The sequence below is a fragment of the Crocodylus siamensis genome, chromosome 4 (genome assembly GCF_052110815.1).
Source record: "Crocodylus siamensis isolate JL-2025a chromosome 4, ASM5211081v1, whole genome shotgun sequence".
NCBI lineage: Eukaryota > Metazoa > Chordata > Crocodylia > Crocodylidae > Crocodylus > Crocodylus siamensis.
This window is the reverse complement of record NC_143398.1, coordinates 143,367,314-143,391,421: the sequence shown is the minus strand read 5'-3', so window position 1 is coordinate 143,391,421 and position 24,108 is coordinate 143,367,314. Positions and strand designations below refer to the sequence as shown.

Below are 24,108 nucleotides of genomic sequence, written 5' to 3'. Positions count from 1 at the left end.
GCAGGACAGGATGCAGGTCCCCGTCCCCACTCCTCCACCTCCCCCCGCACTAGGCAAAAATATTCAGAAGATTCTTTAGCCCTATAGTCATTAGAATGAGATGTACATTTCTTTCAGATTCATAAAGCAAATTCTAGCCTTCTTGAGCATCTTGGCAGCATATCCATTGCTTCATTGACAGTTACCAGGAGTAGCAAACAGACAGCAGAATTAGGGTTAGGCATTTAACTAGCCAAATGTTGGTAGAGAATTGCTAATAGGACCAAATAGTACACAGAAAAAGTGCAAGTTTTCATTAAGAGATGTTTTGAAAAACAATAAATAAAATCATATTTGTGTCAAGAAAACTACAAAAATTGTAAGGTTTTTTGGTTAAAGTTGCTATAATTTTTGGCTGGTGAAAAAATATTCATTCAGTTGATCAGCTTGCCAACCTTGAGTAGAATTGCAGAAAAGGTATAGCTTTATTAGGGGAACATGAAAATTATTTTAAAAGGTGGAGGGCTGGTAACACCCATGGAATGAAGAATTTAGAAGGAATCAAATAAATTGTAATTGTCCATGTATCCTGGTTTTCTGTTTAAAAATTCCAAAATCTATGATGAAACCCCCAAATTCATTTTTTTTAATCAGAGAATTTGGGATGTTTAAACCCCAAATTCACATTTTTCCGCAAATAAAATGAAATGCCGCCATATATACGTATGTGATGAACACAATGTTTTATTGGTATATTTACCATTTTAAAACAATTTGGAACCTGAGTAGTGCCTCAAGTATTATAATACCATAAATTCTAAACTATAAATTTGGGGGGTTGATTTGGGGTTTTTTATCATGGAAAAATCAGAAGTCCCTCTGCCCATTTTGCTCACCAGGATGCAGATCCAGCTGCAGTTCGGTGTCACCTTCCCCCCAAACACAGTTTTGTGGCTCTGAGCAGCCCTGATATGCTGGTGTCCTGCCCCTGCCCATGTCACTGCCCCTGACTACCAACCAGCTACCAGCCTGCAAGGGGAACTCTGCCAGCCTGCAAGTGGAAACCCCTGGTTTCCCAGATTTTTCTCCATTAAAGGGGAAAATTCATGTTTCTTCATAGCAAACGGAAAACTCAGATCCCTGATAATGAGCTATGAAGTCAAGTGATTCCTTCACTGCTGCCTAAATAGAAATGCTGTTGCTACTGCTAGGCTGCTAAACTTTGGGTGGACAAGGAACAAAAGTGGGCTGCAACTTCCCTCCACTGGTCCTCCCCCCCACCTCCGTAGATCTGCCCCTGAGTGTGTTGCTCTGTGGGGTCAGGCCAACTCTCAGGTTCTCAATATTGCACTGTTAGAGAGGAGGGTGTGACACAATTGCACTTATACAAACACACAAATCAATTAGGGGCTGTTGCAGTGCACTCAGGTGCGCTGCGCCTGAGAGCAGAGACTGCTCTGGGGAGACCCCTAGTGGCAGAAAGGGGGAGGCTAAGCTGCCAGTCTCCAGGGCTGCACAGGTGCTGGTTGCCAGGGCAACTGGTAAAACCAGCTGACCAGGAAGGGGCAGGGCTTATCCCTTCTTAAGCCCAGCTAGGAGGCCAGGAGGGCAGTCCCACTCTAGCAGCTGTGGGAGTAGGGACTCAGCTTCGACAGACAGAGGAGAGGACTCTGGCCATGAGAGCATCCCCTGGTCACTGCTGAGGCTGGTGGAGCCCTTCTTCCCCCGCTCCCTCGCTCTCTAGTAGGGAGTAGATTTTTGTTTGACCCTACGGTCTAGTTTTTATGTTGTAGCCCAGAGGCTTTATGTTTTATGTTTACTGTTTTACCAGAGGATCGGGTGAGGCTATGAGGGGTAGAGGAGGCCTCGTAGGGATGCCACAGTAGCGCGGGGTTTCCTGGTGCCGGAGAGGGCGCAGCATTGTTAGGGGGCGCATTGGCCCCAGCCCGGGAGCCCCGAAGTGAGAGGAGGAGGCGGGGAGCCCCAGGAGTAAAGAGGAGGGCCAGAAAACAACAAGGCCCAGGTCAAACCACGTCAACTCCATCTGCGAGGCTTGGGCTGCGGTGTAGGGGAGGAAAAGGAGCCGTAGGTAGCGCCCCGTCACCAGGGTGCAGAAAAATGGGCAGCCTCCCGCTGATTACAACCATCTTCTAATCAAATAAGATCAAGGCATGGCAGGCGAGTAAGCAGGCAGTTGGCCCGTTACAGGAGGGCAGAGCCACTCCCAGAAAGGCTCCAATATTGATACTTCTGTCACAGGGACACACACACACACACACACACACACACACACACACTACCAACTCAGGCACATACACATCCAAACCATCCTAGGCACATGCATACCTAGCACCAATTCAAGCACATACAGTATACACCCCAAAAGTTAGACAAAAATCAACTCTCCATACCTGCACACATACAGATTACTAATTCATATATCATGCACACAATGACATATATATATACCCACACACACTCACCAATTCACACACATACAATCCACCTACACATACACAGGTAAGTTTCTAACTTGGAAGGTACAGTATGTATGTATGTATGAATGTGTGTGCTTGGGGTACCTGGGATACTTGGGGGAAGATTAAGGTGAGAGAGTTAAAGTGTAGGGAGTGAAATTTGCCAGAACCGGGATTAGAACCAGTGGACTAGAGAGAAGCTGGCTGAGGAATTTAGGCTTGGGATTACTTAAGAGGAAGTGGCCCCAGGGTTACTCAAGGTCACTGGTGCAATGGAAAAAGCCTGGTGACAAGAAAGAGACAGCCAGGAAGGAGAGAGAGGCAGAAACCTGGGAGCTTGGGGCTGGAAACTGAGGCAGACAGCTGAGATATTGGCGGGGGGGGGGAGGCACATAAGTGGTGGGAAGGCGAAGACAGCCAGGAAAGAAACTGAGGCAGAAACCTGGGAGCTCAGGGGAAAAGGCAGTGGGGACAAGGCAATAGTAGTGGCAGAGATCCAGGGAAAAGGCAGTGGGGATAAGACAGTGGCAAAGAAACAGGGGGTTTGGAGGCAGAGAGGAGCTCAGGACAGGTGTCAGAGGTGGTGGTGAGCCAGAAGCAGGAGAGGGGAAAAATGAGACAGAAGTTAGAGGGGCGAAGAGCTGAGATTGGAGCAGGACCATAGTAAAGCAAAACCCAGTTCAGGGGTGCAAATAACAGTTTTGTTAAATAAACACTGTACCGTACAGCTTGGTTCCTATACTCACTCACACAAGCACTCCCACAGACACACACACACACGCTTGCTACCAGAATAAAATGCTGAAGCTTACCCTAGCTCACTTATACCTATCTATAGGGAATAGAGAGGGAGAGACAAAGTCAGAAATGGGTGGGGAAGGGAAGGGAATGCATTTAAAAAGAAAAATTGGGGGTTTTGCTACAAGTGCAGCCAGACCCTCAGGAGGTAGCTCAGGAGGGGCCAAAGGTAGGGTTGACATCTCTGATACAGATCCAGCGCCTGAGAGATTCGCAGGCTATGGTAACAATCTTCTCTGTATTCAGGTAACCACAGTTCAGGTTTGGCGCCTCATTCTCAAGTGTGATTCTGTAAAGGAGAAAAAGAGCACAGAAATTTAATTTTTGTGAACCTGAAGATAGTCTGAGTAGTGTGTCAATGCCATTTCAGTCAAACACAAACCTGTTGTATAAGAAAAATATAATTGCAAATCAATATCTACAACTCTGCTTTCAGAACACCTTAATTTCCTTTATTCTGAGTCACCTCCCCACAGTGACGATGGGGTATGGGTGGGCAGCCAGACCCACTAACTTACATGTCATTTGTAAAAGGTGATCCATCCAACCATCTCCACCCTTCAGCTCCTTTTGTCAGTCCAATCCAGTAGTAAAAATTTTCTTTGTAACGGTTGATGATTTCCTGTAATTAAATCCAGCAAGACCAGAGTTATTCCTCTTATAATTGCTTACAGTTTACAAAAGGCTTACAGTGAAATCCTGTCTTGATCTAAGTCACTGTATGACTCCACATGTGTACCAATGGTCCAATACTTTACCCTTTGATATGACTATAACACAGAGGACTAATACTTGCCTCCAGACTCCTTATGAAGATCGGACCTAGTCTGATGTTTTGCCCTGCCAGACCTCCACTACCAGGGCAGACAGGGCAGCAAAATGAAACTGAGGCTCTGTTTGTGGACAGCATAGAGGTTATTATTCCACTGGAGGTATGCTGTCAGCTTCCTGATTGTCTTTACCTGTAGAACGAGCTAACTCAGTAATGAGGAAAAAGAGAGGCACTGGTGTTATAAAAAGGAGATGACAGTAGGAGTGAGGCCAAGTAACAGGGAAAAGGATAGAAAACATTGAAGTTTAAACCAAAAGAGGGTCTGGGTCACAAAACCAAGCACTAGTAGATCTGGGCTCCTTTCCCAGATGCTCTTCTCCATGCCACCTTGTGGGTAAGTCATCCACTCTGCAGTGACCATTTCTGTGCATTTATTTTGGGCAATTCACAATAAAAGTAAAACCCCACATTCCTTGCAGGACATTGTCCTAGCCTCTCTTTTGTTGTGTTAATTTGGATGGAATGAGTGGGCTTGGAGATTTGCAGGTGTTCTTATGACCTTGTCATTGTACAATATTGAACAGCTGAGGATGGTACAGGTTGTCAAGTATGGAAACTGGGGCTGCATTCTCCCGCAGCAACACCATCCTTAAAAACCAGAATGTCCTTTTGTTAGTAATACAGGAAAAAGTAGAGAAAGAGGTTTGAGCCAATTAAATGTGAAACATTTTCATTTCAACAATATCCCTTTCTCTCTTTCCTTTAGCAATAGAGTTTTAATTTAAAGTTCTGTATGGTGACAAGTTAGGATTGAACATGACATTAACTGTCCTTCTTGAGAAAGGCTGGTGCAGTTACATGCACAAGAGCATGAGCACACAGTAAAAGAAAACAACAGCCAGGATAGGAAGTGCAGTTTCTGTCTACGCTGTTCCACTTGCAATTCCAGCAGGACACTAGTGGAAACAAACAGGCAAAGCACACAACCCAATTAGTCACTCAAGACCTGGTAAAATTCTATCATGGTCAGGTTGTTTGTGCCTCTTTTTGAGCTGCCTTTCTGATGTCAGGCTCATGGTACCATTGCAAAGGGTGGAACTGTCCATGGGCTGCATCCATTAGACAGAAGCAAAAGGAGAGAGGTAAGAAAGAGACTAAATTTGGAAGAAAACAGCTCTTCAGGGAGAGCAGGAAACCAAGTATTGGAGCCCAGCTATCATTTAGGATTTATCTTAAGTTAGTGATGGCATGTGGGTCCCAATCTCAGGACATATCTTAGCATTGGGAAGGAGAAGGGGATGGAAACCCAGTAATGTCACTTTGTATCCCATAAGGTGATAAGGTAATGGTACAGGCTGCTTCTGTCAGCCCATATTTCCAATTCATTTTAATTCCCTTCCCCAAAATCTTTAATACCCTCAACCGGAGAGGACAGGGGATAACCCAAGTCCTCCTTAATTTGTCCAACAATTAGGCATAATTTCTAACAAACTTGTTTTGTTTGGTTAAACACCCGTATTCACCCATTCTTATAACCAGACCAAGTTGTGGAAGCAAAGTTCTGAATTTTGACTAATTCAGTCTCTCTTTCCTTCTGGTGAAAACAGGCTTGTGCAGCAGGCTGTGCTGGATGTCTGTTATCCTTTGACAGCCTAGAGTTCAGGCCAGTGCACAGCACACCTCGGTCTGGCCAGGGGGAATTCTGGGGTCCATCTTAGTTTTTTCTTTTTGCCTGTAAACTCCCTCCTTGCCACTATTAGTTTCAATGCTGGACATCTCTTGTAAGGCATATCTATCTGTTCTCTTGGAAGATCTTTGCTTCCTTATTAGTAGCATAACTAAGGAGGCAGGACTGCAGCACCAGCCCTGGGCTCCGACTTAAGAAGAGGAATAAAAATAGCAGCTGTTCTTTCTGCTCTCCCAAGCACTGCTAATAGCCCAGCTGTAGCTGCTGCAATTTGTGCTGCTGCCACCCAGGGCACAGAACTACCCAATTCTACCTCTGATAAAGATCAATAGTTGAAAACAACAATTTAGTAAAAAAGGACCTTTGTGAAATTCTAGTTCAAGACTGCATTTTATTTTGTACTTACCAGGTCTGATTTGGTTTTTATTATGACCAGAGAAGCATCAAACGATGAACAGAATTCGAGACTTTCATTCCAATTTCTGCTCACATTGGAAAAATAGTAACATCTCCCATCGTATCCCATCCAACCTTTTAGGCAGTTGTTGCACCCTTGAGATGAAGTATCTTTTTTCACTGGGAAGGCAGAAAACAAATCAGTGGGTCTGTTAATATAGAACGTTTCTCTATTTTCATGACAAATCTTGAGAAAGCAAGTGAAAATGTACAGAAAACATGAAGGTTGTACAGCAGAAACAAAGGCTGCAAGTATACCAATTATCTTCAGTTAGACTCTGTAACCCAGGGGTGGCTGTGACACTCCTTGGTGGCCACGTGGCTCCTGTCGTGCTCTAGCTCTAGGTCAGAGATGGTCAATTCTGTGGGTCCACTGGACACACAGGAAGTTTGGGGGAGCTGCTGCGGGCCAAGTCAGCACCCCTACACCTTGCAACAACTCCCTAAACCTCCCTATATGGGATGGAGCTGTGGGCAAATGGGGAGTTGGTGTGGGCATGCGTGGGGGAGGCTGTGGCAGGGACACTCAGCTAGGGCCGCTGCCACCACAAGTGCCATCTGCAGGCCACCCTTCTACCCCAAGGATGGGATAGCGTTGTTGCTTCCTGGATTCAGCAGAGGCGGCAGCTGGACAGAAGCCGTTGCTGGGAATTGGGAAACAGCAGGTGAAGCCACCTCCCTCTCACCATTGCTGGAGCCCTTCTCACTGCGGCCAGCTGGAGCCTGTACTGGGACTGCCCTGCAGCTCCCCCTCACTGTCACAACCAGCACCACTTCTGGGATGCCTTGGGTCTCTACACCACCGGGGAGGCAGAACAGAACAGCTCCAGAGAAGGCTCTAGGCAGCTACAGCAAGAAGGGCCTGGCAGCGGTGAGTGGGAGGCACCCACACACACCACTAGGTCATTTCTCCCTGGCATCCATCAGACGCTTCTGCCCAGCTTGAGGCTGAGCAGACAGCCCTGGCCCTGGCCCACCCTGAGCAGGGGCCCCTGCAGCATCCACTCAGGACCAGCCCTCCCTGACCATGATGAGTAGCAGCAGCAGTTGTGATGGCCAGGCAGAAGCTGCTGCTGGGGAAGTAGAGGCAACCGCACTGACTGCTCAGTCCCATTTTTTCCCTATGCCCAGCAGCAGCTTCTGCCTGACTGCTGCCACCGCTCATCGTGGCCAGGGTAGTTGGATTTGGAGCTCGTGCTGCAGGAACCCTGGCCCCCTGCGGGGCAAGCTGGGGCCAGGTCCTGAGCAGTGTCCTCAGCCCGTGGTTTGGGCTCTAGCTGTGCAGGTCCTGGCCAGTCTCCATGAGGCCAGGGCTGCTGCTGGTGGCAGCCAGGAGCCACCACCACCAAGACTCCCAGGAAATGCAGTCCCACCTCAGTGCAGACCCAGTCCTGTGGTAGGACACACCCTGGGCTGGATGGCAACAGGGCCAAGCAGGACTGAGGGACCCGCTGTGGGCTTCACAAAGTCCCTCTGATGGCCACATTCAGCCCATGGACCATATTTTGCCCATCCCTGCTCTAGGTTATCCTCCCCTTCTTCCCCATCCGCCATACCTTGATGTTCTTTCCTATCTTTGGAAAGCAAGGTTAGGCTGCCCAAGGGTCCTACAGAAAGCCCTACTCTGTCCTTGTGTCAGCAGATCCCTCTCAGACCCTACTGGTCCCCAACATTCTTCATACTAGATAGGTCCTCCTGGTCTGCATGTGCTCTTATGGCAGTGGTGGGCAAAATAAGACCCACAGGCCATATGTGGCCTGCCAAGGGATTTTGTCTGGCCTGTGGCAGGTCCCTAGGTCCTTCCCACCCCAGGCAGGTGGGGCAGTCTGGATGGTGGTTCATGCAACCAGTCCTGCCACCCCTAAGCATGCAGCAGGGCACAGTGGCTGAACTCACTTCTCTGCAGTGGCAGCTTATTCTGGCTGCCACCACTGTCAGATGCAGCACTGCTGCCCAGGTACCCCAGGTGCCCCAGCCCTGCACCCGCCACTGAAGGCAAGACCCACTTGGGCAGGGTGTGCACCTGGCCAGATAGGATAGGGCCATGGGCAGGCAGGGAACTGTGTTTGGGAGTGGGATAGACGGGCAAGGCCAGGATCATGGGGCAGAATTGCAGGGTGGTGGGGTTGGGGCCAGGTTAAAGCTGCAATCCAGTCCATGCACAACCTCATGACGGGTACAGGGTCTGTGGGTAGGTGCATGCAGGGAGGAGATCAAGGCTCTGGCCTGGGCCTAGCCCTGGTTCAAGACTGTCACAGCCTCCAGATCCCAGATTCAGTCTTAGACACAGCTCCCCATCCACCTGCAGCCCCAACCTGTACACTTGGCCACACACCCTGCCCATGCAGGTCCTGGCTGGTTTCCTTGGAAACCCCAAGGCTGCGGGACTCTGGGAGCACGTGGTTAGGACCCTGGGCAGAGTCACATTCTGTGCACCTCTAATTATTAACTTTCTACAAAAAGTTTAGTAATATTAAATAATGCTAATCTAGATAGAAATAATTCATGTTAGTTGTTAAATGCATCTATTAGCAGCTGCAGCTGATATCCTCTGTTTCTCCCGTATGAATGATTGTCCATACACTGAGATCACATGTTTTGCTTCCACTGAAGGGGTTGGAATGGTAAAGCAGCATTTTGCCAAGTTGTGGAGATGTCGAAGCTGATCAGAAACAAACAGACTGCCAAAATACAGTCACAGTCAAAGGCACCTGGCACTCTGACAAAGTTCATTTAAGCAGCAGGTTCCTCGTCATGCTCTTTCTGTGATCCAGGGATTGATTTCAGTAGCTGAGGGTCACAACTCAGAAAAGGCATCTATTAGGGTTAAAAATGCGACTAGCACTAGAAAAGGAGGCAGCCAGTTGTATAAACTGCAGTGGTGGTGATTGATCATACTTGTAGTACTGATTCAACTTTGCAGCTGTTGCCTGGAATAGTTCTTGTCTCCACTGCTTTCTATGTTGACAGGTTGAACGCTGTGTTGATGCCATGTCTTTGACCCAACTTATCAAATCCATCAGTGTGTTGTGTGCTTCATAGATCACCGCCTGCCAACTTTCAAACCACATTAGAAATTCCATAAACTGGATCTCATTTTCAACCACAAACTTAAACTTCATCTTTAATGTAACCCTGTCTTAAAAGATCATGTAGTTTAAGCATGCACTGTGTGCCAGGTGTGATTTCAAGCTCCTTGCACAGAAATTCTGAGTGGTACTTCATATTTTTGGCATGGTAATGAACTGAACTGAACCACAAATTCCACCCTGTAAGCACTGGCACTGGTGGAAGTGACACAGTTGCATGTAGATTCCTAGTTTGCTTGTCAATGGACTCATACATTGGCAATGAACTCCCTATATTGAAGCTTACGGCCTAGACAACGTCTGAACACTTTTTTAAAAGAGAAAACCAGGCTATCCACATCAGGAAAATGTGCACGCCAGACATCACTTACTAGAGAAAGGATGTGTGCATTGCAGGTGACATGAATTGTGCTGGGCATTATTCTACAGAGCACTTCAGAGAAAGCTTTGCACATATAAAAAGCATTATCAGACAGAAAAGCTGAGATCTTATTAAATTCTAAGCCATAGTTTAAAACAGCCTTCACTACTAGAAGTGCACTGATAAAAGGAAATTTGACATTATCGGCGATCATTTATTTTGGCCGGCGTAGCCAATAATGTCACTGATAAATGTCGTGTGCATGTGTGCAACCACAGCCTGGCAGTTGGAGATCAGCGTCTGGCTGATAATCTGTGGGGGAGAAGGGGAAGGGAAGGGGCCTGGGGGGGGGGCGCAGATCGAGGCCCCCACAGCGAGGAAAGTAGTGGGACAGGGGCAGAGGCAGAGGCCCAGCCAGGGTGGAGCAGGGCATGAGATGGAGCCATGTGCAGCTTGTCTGGGGGTGCGGAGCGGGGGGGAGGGAAATGGATCCTGCCGCTTCACACACCAAGGGGGAGGCATCAGGGGTATGTGTTGCCTGGATCTGTGTGTGGGCCAAGGTCAGGCTGCCACTGCAGGCTCAGGGCCAGGGGCTGTGCCAGCCTTTTCCCGGCAGGGGACCTGGGCTAGTGCTGCACTCAAGGCAGGCGGGCTGGGGCAGTGGCATGTGGAGTGATGGCTATGGGGGAGAGTACACCCACCCCAAATTTTGCCATAGCCCTCCATAGCTCCCCCTCCCAGCACCACCACCACCTGTTTCAGCACAGCCCTGGCGCAGCCCCACTGTCAGGAAGAAGCTGGTGCAGCCCCTGGCCCCTAACCTGCAGCAGCAGCCTGCCTTCACCCTGTGCACAAATCTGGGGGTACATGTCTCCCATGCCTCCCCCTGGGGCGTACACAGCAATGGGAGCTGCCCCTTCCAACTCTCCCTTTCCGGCCCCCCCACCCTGACGAGCTGCCTGTGGCTCTATCCTGCACCCAACCCTGTCCCGGCTGGGCAGTGGCAACCCATGCCCATGCCCCTGCCCCTCCCTCAGTCCCAGCCCCACTCCCTCCCTCACCATGGGGGCCTCGATCTGCCCCCTCCACACCCCTTCTCCCCCTCAGACTTACCAGCTGAACAGTGCTCTCCAAGCTGCTGGGCTGCATATCAGCTATTGGATTGGTATCGGTTGATATGGCTGGTTAATCGTCAGCCATCGGTTCTGCCCCAAACAATATTTATTGGTCCACCCCTGTTCACTACAGCTTGTACCACAGTAGAAAACTTGACAGATGCAAGGTGAACTGGCTCTGTCTGAAAAGCAGGCAGGTATGTGCTGTTCCCAGGTACAAACAAAAAGTGCAGAACATTATCTTGGGCATTTGTTGCTTCATCTACTACACTTGAAATGACAAAATCTGCATTGGCAGAATATGAATCAGACTGAAGATGCAAAGCTATGACTCCTGCTGGTTGATCTTGGTGAAGATTGTTTGCATATGGGAAACTGTCAGCATTTAGTACACGTTTGTTCAAGTAGTACTTTCATTTAAGGTTATCAACAGGGACGGCCCAAAGTTTTTTCCCCTGTAAATTATAGTTTTGGGGCCCCCTGATGTGGAGAAGCTGTCGGCAGTAGTGGGGAGGGTGGCAAGCACCTGCAGAAAGGGGTGGTGCCAGAATGCTCACGGGTGTAGGGCCCTCTGCAGCCTTGGTTGCGGGGGCCCCCTGCGGCCTCAGATTTCAAAGGATAGGACGGGACAACCCTGGTTATCAGTTTTCTCCAGAGGAATGCTGTCAGCTATGAATGCCTCCACTAGTGCGAATGTAGCCTTTCTTCTTGTCAAACTGCTTTCAGTGGTTCTTTTAAAGACTGAGGACATAGTTCTTTGTTTCTTGCTCTAACCTTCAGGCTCTGCAGTAGCCTTTTGGTTTATATGCAATCCAGACTCTAAATGCCAATCAGTGCTGTTTTTTCTTGATGCATCTGGGGTCACGATCCACAGTGAACAAAATAATTTACCGCCATCTCCATGCAAGGTTCCTATAGGAAGCTTCCTTACACGGTTCTGAGCTGAAATGTAATTAGCTTTCTTGGATTTCTTTTCACTCAACATCTTCAGATTGCAGCATTGCATGTGGCTTCTTAAAAGAAGGGGCCAAAACTCTTTCACTTTCCTGACTAGCGCTTTCACCGTGTCTGTCACCAGCTCAGTCTCTACGGTAGCACTCTCTCAACCCACATGCTCAATGGCTGCAAAAATTGTCGTGCTTTCTTTGTATTCTGCTAAGCTTTTATTTTATTTTTTTCCAGTGATTCCACACAAAATTGTGGGAAACGTATTTTTCGTGGTAATCGCAGAAAATGCCGTTTTTCATAGTTTCCATACACATCACAAAACCACAATTTAAGTAGGTCCCAGTACATTTGCTCACACCTCTCCAATTTGATTTCACTGTTGAGAGTAGTTCTGTAGGAATTACATTGCATCTGGTTCCACAATCAAGCTGAAATCTGACTGATTGCTGGTTCATTAGCAGAGCTGCAGATATGGCAGATGACAGTTTATCAGCTTTCTTCAGTACAGCGTGCATGTTCAGAGTATTTTAAACTCCGAAAGTCACAGAAAAGTCTTCACCTCCCTTATCAAACATTTCAGTGTTCTCCCCTACTGTTTATATTCTGGCTTTATTTCTTTTGTAGGTGTTGCAGCATTGGAACACAAAATCTGGTTTTGTGTCCCAAAGCTCAGGCATCTTTGCCATATGCTAGGCACTTCTTTCTTGCATGCTGTTTCCCTTAGTACCAGCACTGGAGCCTGGGGACCACATTCTCAATGGTCCCATCTTTGGTCTGGCTCCCAGGTCCCTTCATATTGACCCTGTGTATTTGTTCTATACCAGCAAGTATTGTTATTCTAATTCAGCTGCTTGTAAAATTTGGACACTTGCCCAGAGGCAGATCAGCCTCTCTAAACAATCTCTTCCTTAGGATAGGATCAGATGTCCCACAAATAATTCTGTCTCTAATAAGCAAGTTTGTTATGGTCCCAAAATTACACTGGATGCCAATGTTTTCAGCTCTGTAACATCATTATCTATTCCTCTTTTAAATCCTGATTCCAGATTTTTTTAAAAAAACACCCTGCAAAAAAACAACCCCCCCGCCAAAAAAAACCCCCCAAAACAAAACAAAACAGTACCTTTCCACAGTCTCACTTTTTACTTATTTTTTTACTTATCAAAAGCCCTCCTCAGCTGCTCTGATGTATTGGGCCCCTCAGAAGTGTTGCACTCACTTCTATGCCCTTTGTCCCAATGAGGTAAAGAGAAAGATTTATTTTTATTTTCTCATCTTGTCCAGCAGAGTCAGCCATGTGTATAAGTTTAGCTCTTTCTTCCAGTGCTTCCATGCTGCTGCCAGGTTTCTTGATGAAAATCCAAATATGCAAGGGGTAGGGGTCTGAGGCCCTCCACGCTTTCTTCACTGCGTGGGTGCAGCTTCAAATCACACATCCTTCACTATGGTTCTCATCTGCTGCCACCGTGTTTCATGCAGACAGCTCTGTGCAGTTATAAAGGAACTCCATTTGGATTGCAAGAACTTGGATCTTCATTAGAAGAGTGGTCTGCTCGGTGCTGCTGTTTGCAGCCACGTGGTGCAGTGCGGGCTCAGAGCCATTCCCAAATTCTCCAAGAACACAGAGCTTCATGGTGTCACCTTACAAATGATCCCCAATACAACTTGTGTTCCAATCTGTAGGGACCTGCACGTTGTTCAACTAACCACAACAACCTGTGAGTTTGGCTGGCCCCTTGGGTCAAAAAGGGGTATTAAGAAAATAAAATAAAATAAAAAGCAACAAAACAATACTGGTTGGGAACCAATCTCTTTGGTTGATTTCCCTTCTACCTTCCCTTTAGTGTAAACGGCATTTTCAGGCCTATCCCAATAGCACCTTTAATGGAATTTCACAAGGGCAGAATGAACATGAGCTGTTTCAAAAATACGAATTAAAACATAATTAAAATGATAGTAAATGAGCATTTAAGTACAACAGCATTTCTGGGTGACACTATTTTACATTGCTGCTCAAGTAACAGTCTTTTAGGGCTGCAGAGGGATCAAGAAGTGAAGACATGGGTAATTGTAGCTCCTTGCACATCATGTAACAGTGGAGAATAATTTTAGTATTTACCTGTGCAAAGCTTAGGAGCGTCAATTAGAGATAAAAATATAAATTTAAAAGAAGGTAATAGGTGTAGCCAACTCCTGGCACACAAGGGTCTTTTGCTTGGAATGTATGCCTCAGGGCAAATGGTGGAGAAGGGGTCACGGTGCGCTGCCAAGACAAGGATCAGGCCCTCACAGCTGCCCTGTCGTCTGTCCCTAGCATGCCAACACCTTATAAGTCAAGGTCGCATGCATTTTTAGCACCTTGACCAAAAATGTTGCTGACCCCTGTAACAGAGTATTACTCCAGCTCTTCCCAATAATCAAAACAACTTACCTAGTGCAATTGGTAAGCCCACAATGATGAAGAGCAGCAGAATTATATTGAGTATGTAGCTATAGTTGTACTTCCCTTCTGGGCTCTTAAAGTTCTGTAGGAATGACTGTTTATCTGAAAGAAAAGCGGTGAATTTAGGATTATCACACTGAGAAACAGGGATGTAAATGAGATGCAAGTAATATTTAAGCAATAAAGACAGGTATGTGTGTACAGGAAGCCTGAAACAATGGCCCAAAGAACAAGAAACTCCCCCACACCGCTTATAGTCAGCCCTAATTAATCTACCATTCCCAGGGGAATGCAAATCAGCATGAATTATTAAGTAGTGATCCTTCATAAGGAGTTAATAATTGAGAGAGGTGGGGAGTAGCACTAGTAGAGAATCAGAATTATGGTGAATTAATCCACACTAGCTAACAGACCGCAGTTTACTATAATTCCAACACATGACACTAACCATCTCAGTTAAATTAACCACTAACCATTTCACTGCTATTTCATCAAAGGCCTTGAGGAAGATACTCATAACCACTAAGCAGTTAAAAGCTGCTGAAGGAGAGAATCACTAAGGAAAGAAAGAAGATACTCAAATATCAGGAAGGCTAAAGGAACAAGGAAAGCAAAGTAAGGAAAGACAAAGAAAAGAAAGGGGAAAAATACCCGTGGTACTAAAAGGAAGTGAATGTGCACCCATCATTACAACTACACCTTTGTAACTGCATAAAAACCATGCCCTACATTGATTTCCGTGCATACCTCACACTGGCATGGGTATAAATTTATCACACTGGCATGGGTATAAATTTAGTTGTAAAATTAGTGAATGAAATTTATTCTCCAGTCCATGAGCCATAATAAAAAAATCAAAATGAAATGAATCTCTTGCCACACAAGAAATTTGACATTTCCACTGTATATTCAGTTTTACATCTTAATAGAAATATTTCAGGTTGGGAGGTGACTTTACAAAGTCCCTTCCTTTCATCTAAATAAAAATTAGCCTTTAAAGTTTAAAAAGATGTTTAAAAAATAACATGCACAATAAGATGACTAGAAGTCCCTTCTTAGGTCTAATGCAACCTAGAGAAATTCTAAAACATATTTACAGTCCCTGAACTAGCAACATCGTAGCCAAGTTTCCTAGAGCTGCAGAGCCCTTATTGTGCGAGAGGCTGTGAGTATATCCCTGCACTGCATGGTGCCCCACTGAAGGCAGGGCTGGCCTACAGGGAATCATCTCCCTAATGGGGGCCTGTGCCAGTGAGACCTTCAGGAAATTTTTAATTTGAATATTCAGGCCACTGCAGAGATTTTTCCACCTCTCCTTCAAGTACACTGTAGTCTAACCAAGAGCAAAGAATTCCATACTGGATGAGCTGGATATAACCACCAGGCACCCAAGATCAAACCTTCTGTTCCTGAGCAAACTATAGACCAGTAGGAACTGAAGGAAGGAAACATAAGAAACACCCAGTGTAATACAGTTTGGTCAGGACATGGGACAGAAAGTACATTAGTAGTGCTAACTTGACAATTACTGGAAGACAGCAGGACATCAAGAGAATGTCCCCAGTGGGGTAGACACTATCCTGTTGCTATTTCTCCATATTTTCCAATGAATATGAAATGCAAAGTGCAGAAAATCTGTGGGGGATCTGGAGCCGGAACTTCTTCCCTTCCAGGGCTTTGACCATGTCACTAACCTAACCCTACCTCTTGCTTGCTCTTTTCCTCTTTGCCCTGAATATCTTCCCCTCTGAGTTGCCTGGTGGGACAGCTTCAGGAGAAGGCTGGTTAAATTATTGGCCTGGTGGTTACAGAATTTGCTTGGGAAACGAGAGGTGCAAACACAATGTGCCTGCAGTTGGTTCCTTATTCCCAGTTTCTTATTCCCGGTTCCTGGTTCCTTTTTCAAAAGATGATCTACACCCAAAAGAAGCTTGTTATTAATGAATTACAAATTCTAAAGAGAGAGATTTCATTAGCAAGGCAGATATACTAATTAACATGTAAAATAATATCCCATATCAAGCACAGAGCCCTAAATGAAGGTCAGATTAGGATGCGATTATGGGGCAAAATACTTCTTAGGCCACCCAAAACTTCCTGTCTATGCCACCAGGGAACTGTCCCACAGAACCCTAACCACAGTCCTGCCTGGCCCAAAGCACAGTTTGGCTGTGCCAGGCTGCCAACTGACAGCCCCCATGCCCACTCTACTAAGTATAATGGCTTGAATAAGGAACTGGGTTTGGGCTGGGATTATAGCTATAAATCCTTCTTGGGTGACCACAGACCACATCTCTGTGCCACTGGGGGACACTCATGGACACTCGTGGACATGGCTAGCCAGAGACTTGCCTGGCCGGAAGCATGGTTTGGCCATGCCAGGCTGCCAACTGATAGCACCCCAGCCACTATGCTACGTATATGGACCCAACTAAGTATCTGGACTCGAATAAGGAACTGAATTTTGGGCTGGGATTATAGCTAGAACTCTTTCATGGGCCAATGCAGAACACATCTCTGTGCCACCAGGGGACTCTCCTGGACATCTCTGATGAGAGACTTGCCCAGTCCAAAGCGCAGTTTGGCTATGCCAGGCTGCCAACTGACAGCATCCCCAGCCACTGTGCTAAGTACATGAACCTGAGTAAGAAACAGGCTTTTTGGCTAGGAGTACAGCTAGTAATCCATCTTGAGTCACCCCATGGCATACCACTGTGCCACTGGAGGACCCTCGTGGACATCTCTGACCAGAGACTTGCCTGGCCCAAAAGGCAGTTTGGCCATGCCCAGCTGGTATCTGACAGCACCCCAGCCACTGTGCTAAGTATAATAGTTTGAATAAGGAACTGTTTTTTGGACTGGGATTAGAGATGGAAGTCCTTGTTGGGCCACCCCACTCTGACTCTGTGGCACTGGGTGTCTCTCCCAGGCATCCCTGACCAGGGTATTGTCTGGCCTAAAGCACGGTTTGGCTCTGCCACGCTGCCAACCCAGAGCTTCCCCCCAGCCTCTTCCCTCCACTCCTAACAGCAACTGTACTAAGGACAATGGCTTGAATAAGGGACCCTTTTTGAGCAGGGATTAGAGATGGAAATCCTTCTTGGCCACCCCACACTATGACTCTGTGGCACCGGTGGACTCCCCTGGACCTCCCTGACCAGAGCCTTGCCCAGCCCAGAGCAGTTTCTTCATGCCATGCTGCTAACTGCAGCCCCCCCCATGCCCACTAATACAATAAAAGGCTTAGTCTGTCTGTCTATGTGTCTGTCTGTCTGTGTGTCTGTCCATAATGCTTCTAGCCAACTGCACATGCACCCCCAAGAGGGTGGGTGGCTATTAGCTGGGTGGCACAAGTTGCGTGGGCCCAAGTTTGCACCAAATTTTGGCGGTGGGGAATGTGCCCCAGCCGTCCGCCTCCCTACCTGAGGGCGAATGAAGTATTGCGGTGGCCGCCCAACCTGGATGCCCCCCAGAACAACCGGCAGCAAGGGGGAGACGGGGGTCAGGCAGACCCAAAGTGGCTGGGGGGGGGAGGAGGGGAGCAGAGTCAGACCTGAAGCGGTGGGGAGGGGTTGGGAGTGGGATCAAACTGAAGTGGTAGGAGGAAGGAGGGGACTGGGCTCAGACCTGAAGCGGGGAGGGGACATGGGTTCAGACTCGAGGCAGTGGTGGGGACAGGACATTATTTAGGTCCATATATTTAGCACAGTGGCTGGGGTGCTGTCAGTTAGCACCCTGGCAGAGACAAACCGTGTTTTAGCCAGGCAAGTCTCTTGTCAGAGATGTCCAGGAGAGTTCCCTGGTGGCACAGAAGTGCGTCATGGAGTGGTCCGAAAAGGATTTCTAAGTATAATCCCAGCCCAAAAGCCAATGCCTGATTCAAACCAATGAATTTAGTACAGTGGGAATGGGGTGGGGTGTCAACTGGCAGCCTGGCATGGCCAAGCCGCACTTTGGGCAGGAAAGATTCTGGTCAGAGATGTCCAGGAGAGTGTCCTGGTGCCACAGAGTCATAGTGTGGGGTGGCCCAAGAAGCATTTCCATCTTTAATCCCACCCAAGAAACCAATATCTAATTCAAACCCATATACTCAGCAGTGGCTGGGGTGCTGTCAATTGGCAGCCTGGCATGGCCAAACCATGCTTTGGGCTGGGCAGGTCTCTGGTCAGAGATGTCTAGAAGTGTCCCCCAATGGCACACAGACATGTTCTGGGGTGGACCCAGAAGGATTTGTAGCTATAATCACAGCCCAAAATCCAGGTCCTTATTAGGGTCCAGATACTTAGCACGGTGGCTGGGCTGCTGTCAGTTGGCAGCCTGGCACGGCATAAGGCCACTTTGGGCCAGGCAAGTGACTGGTCAGAGATGTCCAGGAGAGTCCCCCGGGGGCACAGAGGTATGACACAGGGTGGCGCAAAAGGATTTCTATCTGCAATCCCAGCCCAAAATACATTTCCTTATTCAGGTCCATATACTTAGCACAGTGGCTGGGATGCTGTCAGTTGGCAGCTTGGCAGGACCAAACCGTGTTTTGGGCCGGGCAAGTCTCTGGTCAGAGATGTCCTTCAGAGTCCCCTCTGACACAGAGATGTGGTCTGGGTGGCCCAAGAAGGATCTGTAGCTATGATCCTGACCCAAAATCCAGTTCCTTATTCAGGTCTATATACTTAGCACTGTGGCTGGGATGCTGTCAGTTGGCAGCCTGGCACAGCTAAACTGCGCTTTAGACTGGGTACGTCTGTGGTCAAAGATGTCCAGGACAGTCCCCTGGTGCCACAGAGGCATGGCATGGGGTGGCCCAAGAAGGATTTCTAGCTATAATCACAGCCCAGATTGTAGTTCATTATTCAGGTCTATATACTTATCACAGTGGCAGGAGTCTTGTCACTTGGCAGTCTGGCACAACCAAACCGTGCTTTGGGCCTGGCATGTCTCTGGTCAGATGCATCTGCGAGAATCCCCTGGTGGCACAGAGATATTCTAGTCGGTGTCCCAAATAATTTTTAGCCATAATCCCTGCCCAAAAACCAGTTCCTTACTCGAGCCATTATACTTAGTATAGTGGGCATAGGGGCTGTTAGCTAGCAGCCTGGCATGGCCAAACCATACTTTGGGCCAGGCAAGACTGTGGTCAGGGTTCTTTGGGACAGTCTCCAGGTGGCATCGAGAGGAAGTCTGGGGTGGCCCAAGAAGTATTTTGCCCCATAATCGCACCCTAATCTGAGCTTCAGTTAGGGCTCTGTACTTGATGTGGGATATTATGTTACATATTAATTAGTACGTATGCATAGCTAATTAAATTTTCTCTCTTTAGAATGTGTAAATCATTAATAACAAGTTTTACTGGGTCTAGATTAGCTTTGTAAAGGAACCAGGAACTGGAAATAAGGAGTAAAGAACTGGGAATAAGGAACCAGAAATAAACAATCAACTTCAGCCTCCTCAAATTCAACACCCCCCAGGTTGAGGGGACCTAGAACCAAGGGCTTGTACTTCCTGGCCAGTGCCCTAACCATTAGACTATGGCACTAAAACACAGAAGCACTCTCCTCCTCCCCGACCCTTGTAATCCTGGCTATAGGCAGAAGCAAAATCTGAACAGTGCCTAAGTGACAAAATCACACACCTTACTTGGTTACATAAATACCACTAGGGGAAGAAAAAGTTAAAACAAGATTTCAATCCAAGCTTTCCTGTAGCATTCTGAATTACACCATTTAAGATCATCTAGGACATTTCATCCCATCCTATCCTGGCAGCTGACAATCTAGCCTGTTATATGTAACCTGGATATTTCCAAACTGCACTACCACAATGCCATACACCTTGTGGAATACAGCATAGCTTCCCAAGGACATAACTGGCCATGAGCAAAACAGACCTATCTAACCTTTAAGATACACTGTTTAATTCTTATCTTCATGATAGTTAGTCCCAAACAACTAAATGAGCACCCAAAAGTCTGTGGTTCTGCTCCTTTCTTTCCACTGTGGTTCTTTGACATATCTGTTTACCAGTCAAACACAGAACAGTGTACGTTACTGATTTATATGATTCATTTTAAAACGGCTTTGTTTTCAAGCATGCACGTGTGCACTTCTATAACGGGCTACCCACTGTGAACTTAACCCAGGGGTGGGTAAAATGCAGCCCAGGGGCTGGATGCGGCCTGCCAGGCCATTCTATCTGGCCCGCAGGGCCCCTAAAAAATGTAGAAAATTAATATTAATCTGCCCTGGGCTGCCTGTCATGCACCCCTTGATGGCTTGCCAAAACTCAGTAAATGGCCCTCTGCCCAAAATAATTGTCCGCCCCTGACATAACCCAACATAATTTCTGGACTACAGATTCCTCGGAAGAGCAGCAGATGCCAGACACTAGTTGAGCTGCAATCCAACCAGATGGTATCAGTCTGGGATGGATCGGTGCAATAATTTGACTTCCAGGGATGCAAAGAGACATGTTTCTAACATGTGCTTTTTTCAAGGCCATGCATCTTAGATCTCCTTGCTCAAATTCACTTTGCTGGCATACCCTGAACCCTGATGATGCACAGCAAAAAAAAAAAAAAAAAAAAGAAGGAAGAAGAAGATTGCACACAGTATATTTCCTCAGGTCTCTGTTAAAATCTGTGATACCCAAAAGCTTGTCTATGTCTATCCCAGTCATGCAGTTGGTTCAACAAAATATATCACTTGCAAGAATTCTTTCCTTTTGCATATTTCCTAGACTATCCAGTATCACCTCAACATTGCCAACACATGGATTTTAGAGCATTCGTGCACCTACACAGGAAGCAGGTCTCAGCATGGAGCTAGCTCTATTTGCAGTCATCCTCACAAAACAGGAAACACACTTTTACGAAGAAAAAAACTGGGCTGTGTCGTGATAATTGCTAAGAACACAGTGGCACTGCAACTGATTTCTCATTCTGTAACAAAAGATACTTCATTCAAAGTCCTTTTCATGGGCCAGCTTCTCCAAGACAGCAGTAAGGCAATGTAGGTACAGGACCTATCTACACACACGCAGGTGCTTAACTTCATTCCACCACCTAGTAGCCTAGGTGCAGCAGTACATTGTTAGGAAGGAATAAATGCAGGCCACTTCGGAGTCAAACTTTTACAGCAGAAAAAGTAAGAGAGAGGAATAGAAACGGAGCTGCCAGTATTTCTACGAAAAAGACAAGTCTGTCCCCCCAGGCAGGGTTGAAAGAAGCAAGGGGCGAGAACATCTGCCCTGCGGCCAGGTGTGCATACAGCGGCAGCAATGACATGGGACTCAGGTGAGTTGTTAGAAGGAAGGAGTCGTCAAAGCAGTTTAGAGAAGTGGATCTCAAGGATGAGTGAGGGCAGAGCTGAGACCCAGAAGGGGGGAAGCCCCACCGTGCGCACCGGCTGGCAGGAGCGATTCCGCCGCTTCTGCGCCTGCAGGCTCCTCCGGCGGGGCGCGGCGGTCGGCGCCGGCCTCCCCCGGCCTCCCCGCACGCTGTGAGCCCAGATCCGGAGCCGGGCTCCCCGGGGCCTCCTTGCTCTCTTCAGCCGCGCCGCATGCCCCGTCCTGAAGGCTGTCGCGCCGGCTGCCAGAGGCAACGTAGCCGGACTCGGAGTCGCTCTCCTGCGCGATGTCCTTCCTGCTGCCGGCGCGGCCCGGCTCCCGCTCCCACGCGTGTTCCTCGAAGGGGGTATTGCCCCTGCTGCAGGAGGCGTAGCCCCCGTCGTCGCCGCCGCCGCGCAGCTCTAGCTCGGCCCTGCCCTCAAAGCCCAGGGACCCCAGGCTCTCCGTGCTGCCCGCCGCCATGCCCCAAGCCTGCGAGACAGGCCCGGCCCCGCCCCACCCCTCCCCGCCCCTCCCCCTTACAGCGGTAAGAGGAGCACGGCGCAGTGCCGCCCGGGTTGCAATTACCCTGACACCGCAGCCTTGCAGGGAGGTGTCATCATATCCGCCATGGGGTGAGCCCGCCATCCCTGCTGGGGAGACGGGACGTGCAGGACCCGGCTTCCCTGCACGGAGCTTGGTTGTGCGGGCCAGGGGTTTTCTCCCAGCTGCCTGGGCACGGGAGAGGGTGCCTGATCCTTGCTGCTCCTCTAGCACCAGCCAGAGAGCATCCTGTGTATGAGCTCTGTGCTTGGGTAGGGATGATGTTCCCATCCTCATAAAAACATGGGAGAGCACTGGAAAAGAACCAAATTATGAATCACCAGCCCCCAGGCCAGGAGTGCCCACCCAGACCTCTCTTGAAGCTGCCCCACTGGGCAACCTGGCAATAAGAAACATGGGCTCGGAGGACGAGAACAAGCCGCAGTGTGCACGGCTGGGTGAGAGGCCTGCTACCCTGGAAGGGAGCAGATCTTGCTCCCAATGAGAGAGGAGTGTTCCCAGGGTGGCTTGTCCATTTAAGCCATGTGAAATACAAGGTACAGTGGCTGAGCTTCAAGTGGAAAGCTGGAGCAGCCTGGGGCCTGGTTAGTTCACTTTGCTGGGAAGAAGATGCAAGCTCATGAGCCCACTGGGTGAAAGGGGCTTCAAACCCAGCTCTCCTGCTCAGTCACATGATGATGATGATGATGATGTTCACACCTAGGGGTGTATACAGAAGTTGTAGTTTTCACCATTTAAAGGCAGCATTGCCATAACTTAACAGAAGTGCACAGCTTTACAGAACTTTAAAAATGGGTACAGCACTTTAAATTAACTCTTGTTCAGTGAGGTATTACATGTGAAGCGCTATATTTTAGAGCACTTTAGCAAGCTACAGTGCTTTAAGCAGCTTCTGTATGCTAGTCTGTTTCTTGGCAATACCACCTGTATCCCATAGGTTTTGCAAACTTGGCTAGTGCTGCCTGGGTGTGGTGACAGCAAGGGGCTCTACACCTGCTCAGTGGCTCCCAGCCCACCTGGGCTTTCTCCTGCCTTGATGCTTCCCACAGCACTTCCCAGTAGGGTACAGGGTGGGTCTTCAGCTGGAGGTTCCTGGAAACCAGCACACCTTCTTCTTCTACCCCATGATTGCTGCTGCCTGGGACCCCCACAGACACTGACCTGAGCCCCTGGCCATGGGGGCTCTCACTCCCACTGGTAAAAACTGTGCACTCAGACCCTGCAATGCTGCTGGGCTGGCAGTGGGGGACAGCAGTACAGTAGGCCAAGATGCAGGTGCCCCTGAAGATGCTCTGGGGGCAGGGGAGGTCTGGGAGCTGCTGGGGGGCTCCTGAAGTCTGGAGCTGTGAGCTCCCTAAGGCACTGGAAGCGCCAGGGGCTGCAGTGCTGGGCCAGACCCAGAGTACTGGCTACAATCCCCAGCACTGCCACAGGCTCCCTACTTGACCTTAGTAACCTCTTGGTAACTCCCGAGGGGCCTTGGACCCAGCCTGGGCAGTAAGGACAGAAGCGTGGCCTTGGCCTACCAGTCTATTCAGACTCCTCCAGGCTGAGACAGGCTTTTGTAAGGCACTTGAGAGTCAGCCTGGCTGGGAACAAGAGGCTTAAGAGCATGGCCAGAAAGAGCTGCTGCCAGACATGTTCCTAGAAGACATGGTGTCCACTCCAAGTGACGGGCTGGGACACACACACAAACACACACAGACACAGACACACACACACACACTCCACCCCCACAGAGATCCTGCAGACTACATTTTCTCTCAGGACAGCCAAGTTCAAGCCAGGCTGCACCCCTTGTCCCCACAGGGCTGGGCCATGCCCTCCTCCCTCCACCTGGTCATCCGGAGATCAGGCCATGCCCCCTCAGCCTGTGCAGCTGATTCAGGGCTGAACCATGTCTCCTTGTACCCATGGGGCTGGGCCATGCCCCCTTACCCCATGGGGCCACATTTGATCAGGTTATGGTCCCTGCCCCCTGCAAGGCCAGGTTGGGGCTGCCCCAAGTCCCTTTCCACTGTATAGCTAGATTGGGGCTGGGCTGCCCACTCCTCACTGCTCATGGCCAGATGGGGCCCCACTAGATCTGGCCCACAGGGGGA

General features: G+C 48.5%; 1 protein-coding gene across 2 annotated transcripts; it reads right to left on the bottom strand.

The window, feature by feature from the left end:
• Nucleotides 1–699: 699 nt before the first annotated feature.
• On the bottom strand, nt 700–21,950 carry LOC149866669 (killer cell lectin-like receptor subfamily G member 1). Of its 2 annotated transcripts, none has more exons than XM_090044004.1 (5): nt 21,511–21,950; nt 14,114–14,227; nt 6,120–6,289; nt 3,773–3,876; nt 700–3,543 (listed from the first exon to the last, which is right to left on the bottom strand). In XM_090044004.1, the coding sequence occupies exons 1-5, from the start codon at nt 21,923–21,925 to the stop codon at nt 3,408–3,410; spliced, it is 939 nt and encodes a 312-aa protein (XP_089900130.1). In that variant the 5' UTR covers nt 21,926–21,950; the 3' UTR covers nt 700–3,407. The 2 variants fall into 2 exon arrangements, with proteins under 2 accessions (XP_089900130.1, XP_089900131.1); XM_090044005.1 differs by having other exon boundaries at nt 21,520–21,950.
• Between the last annotated feature and the right edge of the window lie 2,158 nt (nt 21,951–24,108).